This window comes from Rattus norvegicus, chromosome 4, assembly GCF_036323735.1.
Source record: "Rattus norvegicus strain BN/NHsdMcwi chromosome 4, GRCr8, whole genome shotgun sequence".
Taxonomy (NCBI): domain Eukaryota; kingdom Metazoa; phylum Chordata; class Mammalia; order Rodentia; family Muridae; genus Rattus; species Rattus norvegicus.
The window spans coordinates 67,646,770-67,663,317 of NC_086022.1; the positions used below are offsets into that span (position 1 = coordinate 67,646,770).

Consider the following 16,548-nt stretch of genomic DNA (forward strand, 5'->3'; position numbering starts at 1 on the left):
GGGGATGTAGCTTAGTTGTCAGGCTTGCTGACTAGTACCTACCCTAAGCCACCCTCCATCCCCCGAACTCCTTTATGTTAGCCCCTTTCTTTTTTGTAGTTTTCGCTGGCTCCGCCCTCTTCTACCTCCTCTACTGCAGGAAAGACTTGAAAGTGTTCTCCTACTTTGGGTTGGGAGAGATCCTATGATGGACAGACCTTCTTCCTGCCCAGAAATCGGTCGTGCCACAACTGTAAACAAAATGTGAAAGATATGCCTGTGGCTTAGTAGGGTTTTAGTAGACGGTCCTGTTTTTGGTATAATTAAGTGAACAGTTTGACAGATTTGAATGCATAGATTAATTCACTGTGAATGTCTTCCTTCCTTCTCCTCAGGGCCTGTTACTATGACTAGTGTCCATCCCCCAATACGTTCACCTAGTGCCTCCAGTGTTGGGAGCCGAGGAAGGTAAACAGATTTAACCATATTTATGGGTATAGTCTTTCCTCGGTATCCATAGAGAATCGGTTCCAGGGCTCATCCCAGTGTACCAAAATCTGCAGTTGCTCAAGTCCTCTGTGATGGTACAGTATTTGTGCATAATTTGGTCATATCTTTGTGTATGCTTTAAATTATCTCTAGGTTACTGATGCTGCCTAATACATTTGACGGTTTCATAATTACTTGTTATATTGCATTGTTTGGTGAATAATGACATTCTCCACCCCAAAAGAAAATCGTTTGTAGACATTCAGTTACAGGCACATTTCCTCCCACAAGGTACTTCCCAACCATATATGCAAATGCCATGAGAAGGCACAAGAAGAGCTGACTGTGCATATAATGTCTTGTAGTTGTCAGTGTTTTGATTCTTGGTTCATGTTTTCTACTGTTCACTTTTAATTAAGTAGTTAAACTAGTACAGCATTAAAGATAGAAAGTATTTGTCCAAATGCTAAAAATAAGATAGTATTTGACATCGTGATAGCAAAGACAGAAGTAGACATAACATATTAATATATAGACAGAAATTTAGGAAATAAGCAGTATAATGAGTTTTTGTTTTGTTTCAAGACAGAATATCACACAGTGTCACTTTATTTGACCAGGAACTCACTTAAGTAGATGAGACTGGTGTCTTTACTCATGATGCTGCCCCTGCTCAGAATGAAGAAGCAGTCTTTCTCTCAGTATTCTCTGACTGTTGTGATGATCAAACATTGGTTCTACTTAAAAGAAATTTTTACAATTAAGCTCCCACTTTAAGTTGTTATTTAGTTCTGCCCTCGTTATGTTTGAAACTTAGCTCTAGATGTAAGTCACATTTTTTGTTTATCATTTGAACGCAGCATTCTTTAGAAGGAAGTTTCCCTGTGGTCCTCCGTAATATCAGAGTGGCTAATAGTGCAAGGTTTCTGTTCAGCTACCACCTTTAAGGGGCAGAAGCAGAGGCCAGCAAGTGATTTTCTACTGCAATCTGTGCATGAAAGTCTAGACTTCCTGTAGTCACTGACTAAACAGGAAATTAGAAAAGATAGAAAATGCTAGTTCTAAGACACCAAATCTAAAGGCTTGAACCTTAGAATGTCACGTCATTTAGGTGTGAATGAGGTTTCACCAAGTTTCAGGCCTGTGGTGAACCTGTTTAGGTTAGTCTGTAGACCCTTTCTGTCCTCACTGAGGAAATGGATGCTGCTTTCCTTCCACAACTGTCTTAGCATCGCTCACTGCTGATAGGAAGTACTATCATATTTTATGATAGATATGATAGATACTCCAGAACGTTCTCAGTTGTCTGATTTGGTCTCCCTCTCATCTTTCTCTGTCACAGCTCGGGCTCTTCCAGCAAACCAGCAGGAGCGGATTCTACTCACAAGGTCCCAGTAGTCATGCTGGAGCCAATTCGAATAAAACAGGAAAACAGTGGACCACCTGAAAACTATGATTTTCCTGTTGTTATAGTAAAACAAGAATCAGATGAAGAATCTAGACCTCAAAATGTAATTATACCAGTACTTACAGTACTAATCCCATTTAAGAGGCAAGAAAAGGATTTTCTAAATTGAGTTTCCCTCCTCTCTTGACTCCAGATTGTGTCAGGTTGACATACAACTAGCCAGCACAGTGTCTGATGTGTGATTTGAATTAGTAGCTGCAATAAACCATCTCTACACTTCATGGGATTGACTTCTCCACTGCTCACTTAGTCTTTAATTGTTGTGGCCTTCCGGAAGTGGAAGGGTCCCCTTTAGCATACACACATATATGAACGATGCTGTCCTCTCTTTGGTTGCAGACTAACTATCCAAGGAGCATACTGACCTCCCTCCTCCTAAACAGTAGCCAGAGCTCTGCTTCTGAGGAGACGGTGTTACGGTCCGATGCCCCTGATAGTACAGGAGATCAGCCTGCACTCCATCATGAAAACTCCCCAAATGGAAAGTCTGAGTGGCCGGATGCCTCCCAGAAGTCCCCTGTGCATGTTGGAGAGACAAGAAAGGAGGATGACCCCAATGAAGACTGGTGTGCTGTTTGTCAAAATGGTGGAGAACTCCTATGCTGTGAGAAATGTCCCAAAGTATTCCATCTTACTTGTCATGTGCCCACACTGACACATTTTCCAAGGTAAAAAATATGTCTGTCTAAAGTATGAAGCACAGCAGAGGGCTCGAGCTTCATGTGCATGCCCGGGGAGCTATATAGAAAAGGAACAGTGTTCTAGAGCAAAGGGGTACAGCTGGACAGGAGTGACATGGGGGGGAGGAGGGGTACAACTGGACAGGAGTGACATGGGGGGGAGGAGGGGTACAGCTGGACAGGAGTGACATGGGGGGGAGGAGGGGTACAACTGGACAGGAGTGACATGGGGGGGAGGAGGGGTACAGCTGGACAGGAGTGACATGGGGGGGAGGAGAGGTACAACTGGACAGGAGTGACATGGGGGGGAGGGGTACAACTGGACAGGAGTGACATGGGGGGGGAGGAGGGGTACAACTGGACAGGAGTGACATGGGGGGGAGGAGGGGTACAGCTGGACAGGAGTGACATGGGGGGGAGGAGGGGTACAACTGGACAGGAATGACATGGGGGGGGAGGAAGGGTACAACTGGACAGGAGTGACATGGGGGAGGAGGGGTACAACTGGACAGGAATGACATGGGGGGGGAGGGGTACAACTGGACAGGAATGACATGGGGGGGAGAGGAGGGGTACAACTGGACAGGAATGACATGGGGGGGAGGGGTACAACTGGACAGGAGTGACATGGGGGGGAGGGGTACAACTGGACAGGAGTGACATGGGGGAGGAGGGGTACAACTGGACAGGAGTGACATGGGGGAGGAGGGGTACAACTGGACAGGAATGACATGGGGGAGGAGGGGTACAACTGGACAGGAATGACATGGGGGGGGAGGAAGGGTACAACTGGACAGGAATGACATGGGGGGGAGGAAGGGTACAACTGGACAGGAATGACATGGTGGGGGAGAGGAAGGGTACAACTGGACAGGAATGACATGGGGGGGGAGGAGGGGTACAACTGGACAGGAATGACATTGGGGGGGAGAGGAGGGGTACAACTGGACAGGAATGACATGGGGGGGGAGAGGAGGGGTACAACTGGACAGGAATGACATGGGGGGGGAGAGGAGGGGTACAACTGGACAGGAATGACATGGGGGGAGGGGTACAACTGGACAGGAATGACATGGGGGGGGAGAGGAGGGGTACAACTGGACAGGAATGACATGGGGGGGAGGGGTACAACTGGACAGGAGTGACATGGGGGGGAGAGGAGGGGTACAACTGGACAGGAGTGACATGGGGGGGGAGGAGGGGTACAACTGGACAGGAATGACATGGGGGAGGAGGGGTACAACTGGACAGGAATGACATGGCGGGGGAGAGGAGGGGTACAACTGGACAGGAATGACATGGCGGGGAAGAGGAGGGGTACAACTGGACAGGAATGACATGGAGGGGAAGGGGGAGGCAAAAAAGGGATTTTTCAATGTAAAAATTGTAATGAACTTTTAACAGTTGTTATAAAGATTTGGCACAGATGTATACTCTAGAGTCCCGACAGTTCCCTGGTCCCTGCTTCCTGGTCTGTGCTTCTCAGAAAGCTCATCTGTTGTGATAAACAGTCATAGACCCTCTCTGGGCCCTCGAGGCACACACCTGTAACCAAGCATGGAGGAGATAGGAGGAGGGTCACAAGCATGATGTTTACTTAGACATTAATGTTAACTTCTTAGACCTTTGCATCAAATCTCTGCTATTTCTTCTCTATACTGCCTTGTACCTAGTAGTACCTAATGAATAGGCAGAGGATAAAACCCATTCCAAAGAAACCTGTCATAGGTGGGTGGCCTGCAGGTGGTGGGAAGGTGATGGTAAAGACAAGAGATGTGACATACGCAGAACTCAAAGGTTTATTATTCCAACAGTGGAGAATGGATTTGTACTTTCTGCCGGGACTTATCTAAGCCAGAAGTTGAATATGATTGTGATGCTCCCAGTCACAACTCAGATAAAAGGAAAAGTGAAGGCCTTACTAAACTAACACCAATAGACAAAAGGGTAAGTTTTTTAACATTTCCATGCATTGATTTTTACACTGAATTCTTTCACCTTTAAGTCTCTTTTCTCTCTTTCTTCCCTCTGTTGCACAGAGAGAAGAATCAATAGTAAGCTAGTGTGCGTGCGTGCGTGCGTGCGTGCGTGTGTGCGCGAGTGCGCGTGCCCTCATCCGTGCATCTACATGGAGACCAGAGGTTAATGTAACATATCTTCCTCTTTGGCTTTCCACCCTTACTTTTGAGTCAGGCCCTGTCACTGAACCCGGAGCTCACTGGCTAGACTGACTAGCCAGCAAGTATCTGGGATTCACTTGTTTCCCCCCCATCTCCCTCTTATCAGAGTTTCAGGCAGATGCTACCATGCCTGCCTTTTCTGCTTAGGTGCTGGGATCAAAGCCAGGGGCATAGAAAAAGCACTTGACCCACTGAACTATAACTTCTTAATTAAAAAAGAAAACTATATTAGCTAGGTACTTAAAATACTATACTTGAGCAGAGTAAACTGTATATCCCTTATAAATAGGGCTGGGCTTTGGGTTGGGAGGGTAGTGCTAGAACAGAGTCAGAGAGAAGGGGAGTATCCCGGCCAGTTGTCTCATCCTGCAGGGCAGTCAAGGAGGGTGCAGAGGGCACCTGGAAGAGAATGGGGGGCAAGAGACACGAAGAAGGACGCCAAGACAAGAGTCTGATCAAGGCAACAATTTTACTTTTTCCCAAGGCTGAATTTATTTATTTTTTCTGTTTTTTCTTTATTAACTTGAGTATTTACGTTTCGAATGTTATTCCCTTTCCCGGTTTCCGGGCCAACATCCCCCTAACCCCTCCCCCTCTATGTGGGACAAGGCTGAATTTATACCATAGCAGGAGTAACAGGGAGTGGGGAAGTGGGAAGCATCTACACAAGCCAAGGACCCAGTACTCGTGTGGTCAGCTGATGTCAGCAGGATGTTGGTTTCTCAGAAAGGTCACAGTTTGTCATATCGCTGGGCATCCTGACCACCAGATTTGTATTAGTCTTCTGCAGCTGGCTGGGGATTTCCCATGAAGCCAGTCATACTTAACTCTAACCATAATATTACCATCAGTAATGGAGGGTGTTAAGGGCATCGCTCCTGACCGAGGCGGCAGGCGGTGGTGCTGCCTAGGCAGTGAGCCCTAAGTCTCCACCATTCCCACCTCTATGCTTCTGGGATTGCAAGTATACATCCGGGGCATCTAGCTTCCTTACCTTCCATCTCAAAATCCAACCCAGCTGTTCCCCACTTTACTGACTGAGCCATCTCTTCAGTCCAACTAACTCTTGGCTTTTTTGGCAGGGCCAAGAAGAGACAAGGACTTACTGTGTAGCCCAGGCTGGCCTAAAACTCTGTAGTATGTACTGGCCTTGAGTTCACAACATTCCACTTGGCTCTGCATTCCAAGTACATGCCCAGTCTTGTTCTTTGTTTCTGATTTCTTATTTTATTTGTTGTCGTTAATTTTGTTTTGTTTGTTTGAGACATAGTATCACTGTTAGTCCAGTCTGTCATCAAACAGCAATTCTCCTGTCTCAGCCTTCCAAGTGCTGGATTATAGGAATGGCCCACCATGCATAGCTTTAGTCTGAGTTCTAAATTTTGTCTACCTTAATGTCTGTCTGTCTGTCTCTCTCTTTCCCCCCTTCCCCCCTCCCTCAAGACTGTTCTAGCACTGTCCCTCTCAACCTAAAGCCCACTCTGTAAGAGATATACAGTTTACTCTGCTCAATATAGTATTTCAAAATCTTTTGAGAATTGAGTGAGATTTACTTTTTGATTTAATGTTCCTGGAAATAATTCCATACTTTGACCATGTGAAATTTTATTTAACATTTAACCATAATTTTTATTACTAAAAAAATTTATCAAAACATATTTAAAAAAGAAACTATGAAAATTGACATCTAGGAAGATGTGCTAGTCCAGTACATGTTCACTGGGTGGCAGACGTTCATCGGTCCTGAGGGGAGGAAGTTTCAGAGCTCACACCAGGGGCAGGACACTGTGTTTGCAAGAGAGGAAAGACGGGTCTTAGCAGGCAGGAGGTTGCAGCACTGCATTGAGCGTCTTCCAGTGACCGCTGCTGAGTCACACAGCACAGACTGGAGGACGGGGTGAGGAGGGGGGTGCTCCTCTTGAGAGACAGATGTATATTCCCAAGTGTGATTGGCTTATTCACTCACTTACAGGGACTCTCACAGCCATATTCCCGAAGTTAATAGCTAATTCAAATAGGAAGCAAACCCCAAAGATTCAGTGTTCCTTACTGATTCCTTACTGGGCTTTGATTTTTAATTTGAGACCTGTGAATTCTTTCAGAGTACGCCGTGCCTTTACTCTTGTCTGTATCTCTCGGTAGAAATGTGAGCGCCTGCTCCTGTTCCTTTACTGCCATGAGATGAGCCTGGCTTTCCAGGACCCCGTCCCTCTGACTGTAAGTATTAATGTCTGTGTGTGTCTGTGTGTGTGTGTGTGTCTGTGTGTCTGTGTGTGTGTGTGTAGGCAGCACACTTTTTTTTTTTTCTTTTTTTTTTGGTTTTTGAGAAAAAGGATCACAGTGGAACTTAAGACTCAAGGGTTCGTCTCTGCTAGCTCTCCAGTAACCCTAGGAAATCTGCCTGTCCCTAACTCCCCTCAGCTGGGACTATAAGTGTATGCTGCCATGCCTGTCTTTTTACATATGTTTGCACAGGTGCTTTGATCAAACTCATGTCCTCATGCTAGCATCGCTAACACCACCGACTGAGTCTTCCCAGACTCCTAATACGAATCTTGAGCACACACATACACACAGTGTTTTCATCTTAAATACATGCTTTTTTCTCTCTCTCTTTTTTGTTAATTTGTTAGTTATATAAATTACTTGGTCTCGTTATGACATTTTAATACACAACATTTAGTTCACTCATTCTCTGTCTCAGTCTCTCTCTCCCTCTCTCTCTCTCTCTCTCACACACACACACACACACACACACACACACACACACACACACACACCCTCACTATCCTCCTGGTTCCCTTCCTCTCAGATTTTCCTGGTATGCACACGTGCATGAGTGCTTTACATCTAAATTCCATATAAGACAGAGGACAGAGCCTGTCTTCAACTTCCCCCATTGCTCTGTCTTGTTTCCTTGCCAGCACTGCTCTTGTTCCCTTCACACAGACGACTCTTCTTACGTGTCCTATACAGCATTTCTCCTGAGTCACTCAGTTCAGTTAGCATGATGATCTCAAGCTTCATTCATGTTCCTACAAATGAGGTCATCTCACTAAATAGATAATGCATGTTAATGGCAGTTGGCTGATCACTTCAACTTGTTTCTTGAGTATCCTTCTCATCCTACCCAGTTTCTTCATATTGGGATGGTTTTATGTTTTCTGCATCTTAGAAGGTTTATATGGCATTTATTTTTTCTAAATAAAGACCTCTCTAGTCTATAGGTGTAGTCTTACAAAAACAAGTAGAATTTAATAATGGAAAAAAGCTGAAAATCATATATTCATATATATATTTCAAACAGATATATAATGAAAGTATGGTATAACTTTGATACCTTTAGAGTACTAGAAAGGAGCCCATGCTTAAAATATTTTCTCATCTATGGTATCTGAAAGTTCTTTTTGAAATTGAATAAATTTTGTTTTGGTTTTCTTCATTGTGCTTGGGTTGGGTTGGGTTCGGTTGGGTCCGGTTGGGTCGGGTCGGGTTTTCTAAGACAGGATCTCATCGATCTCAGGTTGGCCTCAGTCTAGAGGGAAATGACTTTGAACTTCCTGACCCTACTACCTTCACCTCCCAATGACATTTACATTTTAAAAATTAATGCAAATGAGAAAAAAACTCCTAAATAATTTAAGACAGTCAATTTCATGGTAGAAAATGTTGCAGTTAAGCACATTATTTTATATGGTGACTGTATATCTCATTGTGTAGCACTGGCTGGCCTGGAAGCCATTATGTAGATGCTGGCCTTGAACCTGGAGGGATCCTCTTGCACCAGCAGTCTATTTTTAATATTTAGGTTTTTATATTTAAAGTAAGAGTTTTCTAAGGACACTCTGGATTAAACCCATACGAACTTCAGGGAAAAGGAGCTTTCATACCCAAAAGGAGCAGAATAGAGAAGATTAGTTTGTGCCAGTACATACTTAAAAATATAACCCAAGGGGTTGGGGATTTAGCTCAGTGGTAGGGCGCTTGCCTAGGAAGCACAAGGCCCTGGGTTCGGTCCCCAGCTCCGAAAAAAAAAAAATATATATATATATCCCAAAATTGTTGCTTTTTATGATTCTGGCTTACATATCTATTAGCAGTACCAACAGCCACAAGTTAACCCCTTTTTCTTGATATAAAGTATTTCATAAAATTCACTTCATTAATCCTCTGAAATTGCCAGAATTATTGATCTGGAATATAACCTGATTTTCAACAGGATTAAGTAATATTTGTAGGGTCCTGCTAGTGAATACGGAAGCTGAGGATCAAGCCCTTCCCTACTTGCAATAGTACAAGACAAAACCCTGGTGACTTCATTTTTTAAATGGGTTTGTTTGCTTGTTTCAGAAACAGGGTCTTCTAATCTAGCCTTTGCTGGCCTGGAACTCACTATGTAGATCAGGCTGTCCAGCAGGTATGGAAGTCATACTGTAGGTCCTTCCACCTCTGCCTCCCAGTGCTGGTGTGAAAGACCGGTATCAGCATAACCATGCCTCTCCCTCAAATAGCCAAGATAATGTTGCTGGACAGAGCAGTCATGCTTTACAAGTACTCACTCCTTGGTTTCCCTTCTTTTATTTCTTTTAACTCCTGGCTAATCTAGAATTTGCTATGTGTATCAGGCTAGCCTCCAACTCACAGACCTGCCTTCCTCTCCCTCCCATGCATTGGGATTAAAGGTGTGTGCCACCATACCCAGCTTAGTAATTATTTTGTATTTAACCATGAAGAGGGAGCATATAGGAGGTTTAAAGGAAAATACGGTGTAGCCTTTGCTGGCCTGGAACTCCTTCTTTCCATTAAAAACAATTGTTGACTAGGTCACATAGTAATTCTATTTTCAGTTTTCTGAGTAACCTCCATACTAATAACCATAGTGGCTGAATTGGTTTATATTCTCACCAGTAGTATACAAGGGTTCCATTTCCCCTGCTCCTCATCTGCATTTAGAGAGAGAGAGAGAGAGAGTGCGTGCGTGCGTGCGTGCGTGCGTGTGTGTGTGTGTGTGTGTGTGTGTGTGTGTGTGTGTGTTTTCTGGCCACGATGAGACAGACTCTCAGTGTAATTTCAGTTTTCATTTTCCTAACATTAATAAACATTTTTTTCCTTAATGCTTATTGGCCATTTATCTCTTTTGGTTTAAATGTTCAGAGGACACTGTACAATGGAAATATTGGCACATTCATATTTATTATAGCACTGTGCATGGGAGCTGATAGAATAAGCCTGACTGTTCATCAGCAGACAATTGGATTTAAAAAATACTGTGTATTACTGAGTGGTAGTGGTGTGTGCCTTTAAATCCCAACACTTAGGAGGCCGAGAGGTGGATCTTCAAGTTTAAGGCCAACCTGGTCTACACTACATACAAAGAAACCCTCTCTTGATTAACAAAACAAAAAGAAGTTATATGTGCATAATGGATTTTTAGTCAGCCATAACGACTGAAATTATGTCATTTTCTAAAACATAGATGTGTAGAGATAATTAATTCTATGAATGCAGAAAGGTGTCGCATATTTTCTCTCAATTATGGGTCTGCTGGTATTTTATATTCATGCCTTGGGAATTGGGTAGGGGAGACTTTTGGTACTGGTATAAGTCTTGATAGACTTAACTATCTGTATGATACCCAACATTATATATAGTAAAAATATACCAATATAAAATGTCGTTTTTAGAGAAAGTGACACAAAACCTGTGTAAAAACATAGTAGTACTTGTAAATGTTTGTTTCTTTGATTTTGTTTATCACCAGTGACAAAGTAACATGAAGAAAAATAGCATATACTATAGGACCGGGTACAATTTACTTATTTATATTATAATAACTCATTTGTTTTGTAAGGTGCCTGATTATTATAAAATAATTAAAAACCCAATGGACTTGTCAACCATCAAGAAAAGACTTCAGGAGGATTATTGCATGTATACAAAGCCTGAAGATTTTGTAGCTGATTTTAGATTGATCTTTCAAAACTGTGCTGAATTCAATGAGGTGAGATGGGGCGAGGCCACAGCAATGTGGAGAGTGATCCCAAGCAGGCAGCTTGCCAGCAGTGAGGTCCCCAGATGTCCGTGCTAGAATAAGTTGGCAGTGTCCCATGTCTACCAGGATATGGCAGAGCTTGCTAGGGAGGCACATCCACACTGAGTTTGCAGAGTTTTCTGTGTGGTAAGTGCAAATGCAAACCTGCCTGAGGTAGACAGGTCGTTTAGAGTAAGAATTTACCATCCCTTCCTTTTATTTGCAAGCTATGCACGTTTAGACCTCTGCGTTTATCTTGAAATAATAGGACCGTACTAAACAGTTGTCATGTAAAGTCTCGTCATGTCATTTTATGTAAACGTGTCTTTTTACTTGCTGTTTGTTCTTTTGTTGGTGGTTCCCTTCCTGCCTTCGCTCATCTCGTCACCTTACTGATGTGACCCATTCCTGTCGTCACCACTCCTTCTGGAAGCAGTCAGTAAAAGTGTAGCCCCAGACTAGTATTTGTTTTATGTCAGTGACATTGCTAAGTACTTCCCCAGTCCATTATTTTCATAGTTGTGTGCCAAATAGAACAGAATTGTGAGAGATTATTTATAATAACTAAAACATGGGTCTTTGGGGTGCTAAGTCCTACCTTTATTTTTATCCCACAGCCTGATTCTGAAGTAGCCAATGCCGGTATAAAACTTGAAAGCTATTTTGAAGAACTTCTAAAGAATCTTTATCCAGAGAAGAGGTTCCCTAAGCTAGAATTCCGGCATGACGTGGAAGACTGTAAGTTCAGTGACGACTCGGATGATGACTTTGTGCAACCCCGGAAGAAGCGCCTCAAGAGCATGGAAGACCGGCAGCTGCTCAAGTGAGCGCACTGGGCAGGGCACTGTGTTCGAGATTCTCCTTCAAAAATAAAGCAGGCAAAGACCTTGTCAGGGATTTAAGATCATGACAGAGCAGGGTTTGTGAGCTCTCTGGTCTGTTTTTTCTGTTTCCCGGACTTTGGTTTCTTTAATAACCCATTTCTTTAACCTCTTGTCATTGATAATAAAAAAGAAGGAGGAAGGAAATGTGTTCAAGAATAAAAGAAGGAAGAAAAGGTAGAAAAGGAAGAAACAGCAAAGAAAGAAAAGACATTCTTCCCACTTGTTGGATTTCAGACAGCAACCTGGAGTAAGAGCTACCATAGAAAGAAATAGAGTTTGAAGTAAGTTGAGAATTTAGTGTGACTTGGATGTGTGATAATCCTTCTTAGAATATTAATTTTATTACCCATTAATTATGGCCAACTGTATGGAGATAGGTTTACTGTGCTTAAAAGAAGTCCTCCCCGAACGTGAGTGGGAAGCAGAGTTCTTTCCCAGGCTGCCTGCCAGAAAAGGTGTAGACAGATGCTATTAAGACACCAAATAGTGTCCATGTATAATGGCAAATGCATTAAAGAAATCAGGAAAAACAAATGTTTGGTTATTGTTTTGCTTTATCTTGTCTGTTAGAGATGCTGGGCATAGCAAGTCTTCAAGGCCATTCTTTCATACATTATTGGATCAGCCTTTTCTTCAGCTTCCTTCTTCCCCCACCCCCACCCCTTACTGTGCAGAGCTGGTAGAGCAAGACTCGTTGCTAACGGCTTTTCTTTGGTGGAGGGAGGAGGCGGGGCAGGTGGTTGGGGGTTTTGAGACTGTATTCTACAGTATTTCTGTAGTCTTGACTGTCCTGGAATTCACTCAAACTTAGAGACCTGCCTGCCTCTGCCACCTGAGTGTTGGGATTAAAAGTGTGACCATAGGCTAACCGTGAGGCTTAATAGAACCATCAAATAATAGGGTACAGCAATATCTGATCGATTTCTTCAGCTTGTGCCCTGGGTCACCCTGTTCGTGTTCCCTGAATGGGCGTCCATCTCTTTCTCATTTCAAATGAGTGGAGGTTGTGGAGTTGGGGTGGGGGTGGGGACAGGTATTAGCAAGGGGGGAATTCTATGAACTATTCTTCGTTGGCTTTCTTTTTGCTTGATTTTTTTTTTTAACAGAACTTCATATTTCATCTTTGATCTGCCTTAATTCAGAATTTTTCTTTGGAAGAAAGAGGGAAAAAATGTATTTCTTTTGCTTGTTTGATGGTTTTTTTTTTGGGGGGGGGGGCTCAGATGAAGAAAGCACCAAATCAGATTAAGGTAGAATAAAATTATTGTGTACTGTTGTTCTAGCCTAATATTTGACAAAATACCAGAACAGTTTTCATTTGCCATAGTAAACTTTTAGTACTCAAGCATTTTAATTGTTTGACTAGAGAAAATTTTTTTTCTTTAGGTTGACAGAATAAAACACAGCTGACCTGAGTATTTAATTGGTCGCATTGCCTCCCCTAAATTAAACTGTAGCTGGACACTGTAGATATAGTGTCAGGCACACAGTCCCAAGGCCAGCACTTGGAAGGTGGAGGCAGGAGAATCAGAAGTTCCAGGTCATCCTGCAGAGCCAGGTCAAGGCCAACCTCTGTTATGTGAGATGAGACGGGGCAGGGTGGGGCAGGGCAGGGAGATGGTGGCCTGTGTACAGCATTACTGAGGTTGCTGGCTGGAGAATGCTGTGTACACACCTTATCAGCAATAGTTTCCCATTCTCTAAACAACCTATATAATACTCTAGTATACATAACTATTGTAACAGTCTACATCCATTCTCTAAATGTATGTTGTGTGCTGATATTTGTTGTGTTTTAATATGCAGCTGATATTTATACTGGAAACACAGTCTGAACAACGTTTGACAATACATAGACCCTTGGGGAAGTGGGTTTTCATGTTCAGTTCAGTCTGGCCTTCAGCTCTGGCCCTTCTACCTCTACCTCCCTGGTGCAGGGACTAAAGTAGTGTACAACTGTGCCCTCAGCTTTGGGGCTGATTGGTTGGTTGGTTTGCTTGCTTATTATCTGTGGGAAGTGGTTAAGTTTGTGTGGTTAAGTCCAGCATTTTAAATGTAGCAGGTGTGGAACCTTATTTTAATATTTTAAAGATTTATTTATTTTTATTTCATATGTACAAATGTTTGTCTGCATATATCATGTGTGTGCCTGGTGCCAACCCACTAGGCTAGAAGAGGGCATTGAATCCCCTGGAACTGGAGTTAGAAAGGATAGTCAGCCACCATGTTGGTGCTGGGAACCAAACCCAGGACTTCTGCAAGAGCAGTAAATGCTCTTAACCACTGAACTATCTCTCTAGCCCCAGCTGTGGAACTCTGGGCAATACATTCCTTTTCAATATCTTAGAATAAGTTCTCTAATAGATTGTCTCCCATGCCTGTCCCCTGAGTTAAAACAATACTTATAAAAATTATTTTGAGAATTATCACTAAGGGAAGGTAGGGCTTAACAAAGGAGTGGCTTCGTGAGAAAGAAAAGGTTTTGAGTTTGAACTGACAGTATTATAAAGAGAAAGCGTATTCATTTTTCTGTTTATCAAAAGTCTGTATGAATGAGGGAAATCTGATTGGGTCATTAAAATTGCAGACTGACCTGAGTTAAAGTACTGTATTTGTTTTTTAATCAGATAACCATGCCATATTTTTTAAAGTATTTGATAGCTTCGTGTGAAATAATAGTTGATAATTTTACATTTATTTTGCCTTGGGTAGGAGTTCTGTCATTATTCCCATGCAGGTGTCTCTTGTTTATGCATCAGGTCACAAGCTTCTCCACAGAGGTTTCACAGGTTGTGAAGGACATCTAAGGCGATAGTGATTTTAAATTGTGTTTTTGATTCTTTGGAGATTGGTGCTTTGAATGTAATAAAAAAATTAACTGATAAATTTTTACTGTGAATATTTTACCTGAGACTTTTGTAATGGAAGACTTAATGAAAAAATGTATTTTAGTAGCATTTTACCTAGTTGGAGCTCATTAGTCCGAGTCCCCTACATTCTTGGCAGCTGTAGCATTATTGCCTATAGAAATTTGCTATCTTCCATAAACAGGAAAATTTTAGTTCTGATATGTATTTCCATGACCTTATATAAACCAAGAAAAAAACTGGCAAATAGGAAAGAAAGAAAAATAGACTGCAGTGTTTTCCTCCTTGGAAGTAGATTTTTAACAGTGATCCTGGTTACTTAATCCAGTATTCTAATGATGGTGTTAAGAAAGCCAGCCCCAGCCAGGTAGTGATACACCAGCGCTTGGGAGGCAGAGGCAGACAGATTAAGATTAAGAGGGCAACCTGGTCTACAGAGCAAGTTTAGGACAGCCAAGGTTACACAGCAAAATCCTGTCTTGAAGCAAATGAAAACAAAGCCAGCCCAACTGACAGAAAGTTCAATTCATATTACAGAAGGAAATGTTATGGTGAAATTCCGCTGGGGAAGGAGGGCAGCACAGGGTGAGGACTTGTGTCCTAAAGCTTTGCTTATATTAATTTTAGTAAAGGTTTGAACAGTGTGGTACTCATATTTTAATATTTTATGTTATTGGTGTTTTCATACATATATATCTGTGTGCAGTATGTATAAGGTAAGGACATTGTGAGATGCCATATGTATTCTGGGAATTGTACTTGAGTTATCTGGAAAGTAGTCAGTGCTCTTAACCACCTCTGAACCATTTCTCCAGCCCCCACTATCTGGACTTTTTAAATAGATCTTTCTTTGATGGAAATCATTGATTTGACTTCAAATGAATAGACCTAAATTGAATCCTGGAAATGTCCTTGGTAGTCTATGACATCTAACAAGTCTGTCTCTTCTTACTCTCTGATGTGGCCTGATTAATCATCCCCACTCTGTGGCAGGGATTGTGGGGAAATGAATTCTTTGCCTATGTTCTTAGGCGAGTGAGCAGAAAATGTAGTCTGCTACCAACAGTAACAGTGGTTCTCCAGTGTAGTCTCTTTAACGGTACACTGATGACATGCATATTAAGAAATTCAAAAAATAAAATTTATAGACAGCATTTGCCAATTATAGATTATACCCAAAGAGTCTTAGATCAAATTCTCTATGTAAAACTATTTGATTCCGACATGCTGTTTCTACTATACTTTTTATTATTCTTTAGGACCTCAACCAATATTGACCTCAAGTCTTTAGGGATCTGTGAAACAATTCCAATAAGTTCTTATTTAAAAGAAAAAGAGCGGCTTAGGCAACCAACCGCAGCACACAGCCAGCCCAGGCGCCACGAAGTGTGGAGAAGGAAGCAGAGCGGTGTGCGCACGATAAAGAGGGGTGGGCCTGCAGATGAGAGGCTAGTGAGGAACAGCCTGATGTGAGGAGCCCGCACTGCCACTGGAGGCCAGGTGAGGTCCTGGCTCATGCTGCTGCCAAGGACTTACCGTGTCTGCATCTATGGTCCTGCCGCAGTGGGGTCTTGGTCAATGCCTGTGGCCCACAATACCACCAAAGGCCATGCAGACATTTCTGGTCTAGAATGTTGCCAGGAACTATGCTGCTGGCCAGGGGCTGGCCCCATCCCTCACTGGCTTTGGTACTCGGGAGATCGGGCCCCACACCACACCTGGCAGCACAGTAGAAATGGCCCTGGTGGCAGACATAGGTGAGAGGTCATATCAGAGAGCTGGCCACACACCCTCACCTAGGTGGCTTGGGAGAGCTGGTCCTACCCTTTTCAGCCCTGGGAGGATGGGCCCTGTACCTTACCTAGTCAACACAGTAAAGCTGTCCTTGATAGCATTGGCACTGGTGAGTCAAACCCCCCCCCCCAAGGGCATGAGATAGGGAGATTGGGCGCTGGCCCCAGCCCTTGAAG

General features: G+C 43.0%; 1 protein-coding gene and 1 pseudogene across 6 annotated transcripts in view; one reads left to right on the plus strand and one right to left on the minus strand.

The window, feature by feature from the left end:
* Positions 1–12,245, plus strand: part of Trim24 (tripartite motif-containing 24) — a 124,775-nt gene extending 112,530 nt beyond the window's left edge. For 5 of the 6 annotated variants that reach the window (XM_063286502.1, NM_001395753.1, XM_063286504.1 and 2 more), the window contains 7 exons: positions 375–447; positions 1,811–1,979; positions 2,276–2,604; positions 4,431–4,563; positions 6,939–7,013; positions 10,648–10,797; positions 11,445–12,245. In XM_063286502.1, coding sequence (XP_063142572.1) covers positions 375–447; positions 1,811–1,979; positions 2,276–2,604; positions 4,431–4,563; positions 6,939–7,013; positions 10,648–10,797; positions 11,445–11,654 — 1,139 coding nt within the window. In that variant the 3' untranslated portion in view covers positions 11,655–12,245. Of the gene's footprint in view, positions 1–374; positions 448–1,810; positions 1,980–2,275; positions 2,605–4,430; positions 4,564–6,898; positions 7,014–10,647; positions 10,798–11,444 lie in introns of those variants that run through there. The other variant, XR_010065691.1, reaches the window with a different exon arrangement.
* The window catches only part of Hmgb1-ps18 (high-mobility group box 1, pseudogene 18), a 600,236-nt pseudogene that overhangs the window by 187,929 nt on the left and 395,759 nt on the right, over positions 1–16,548 (minus strand).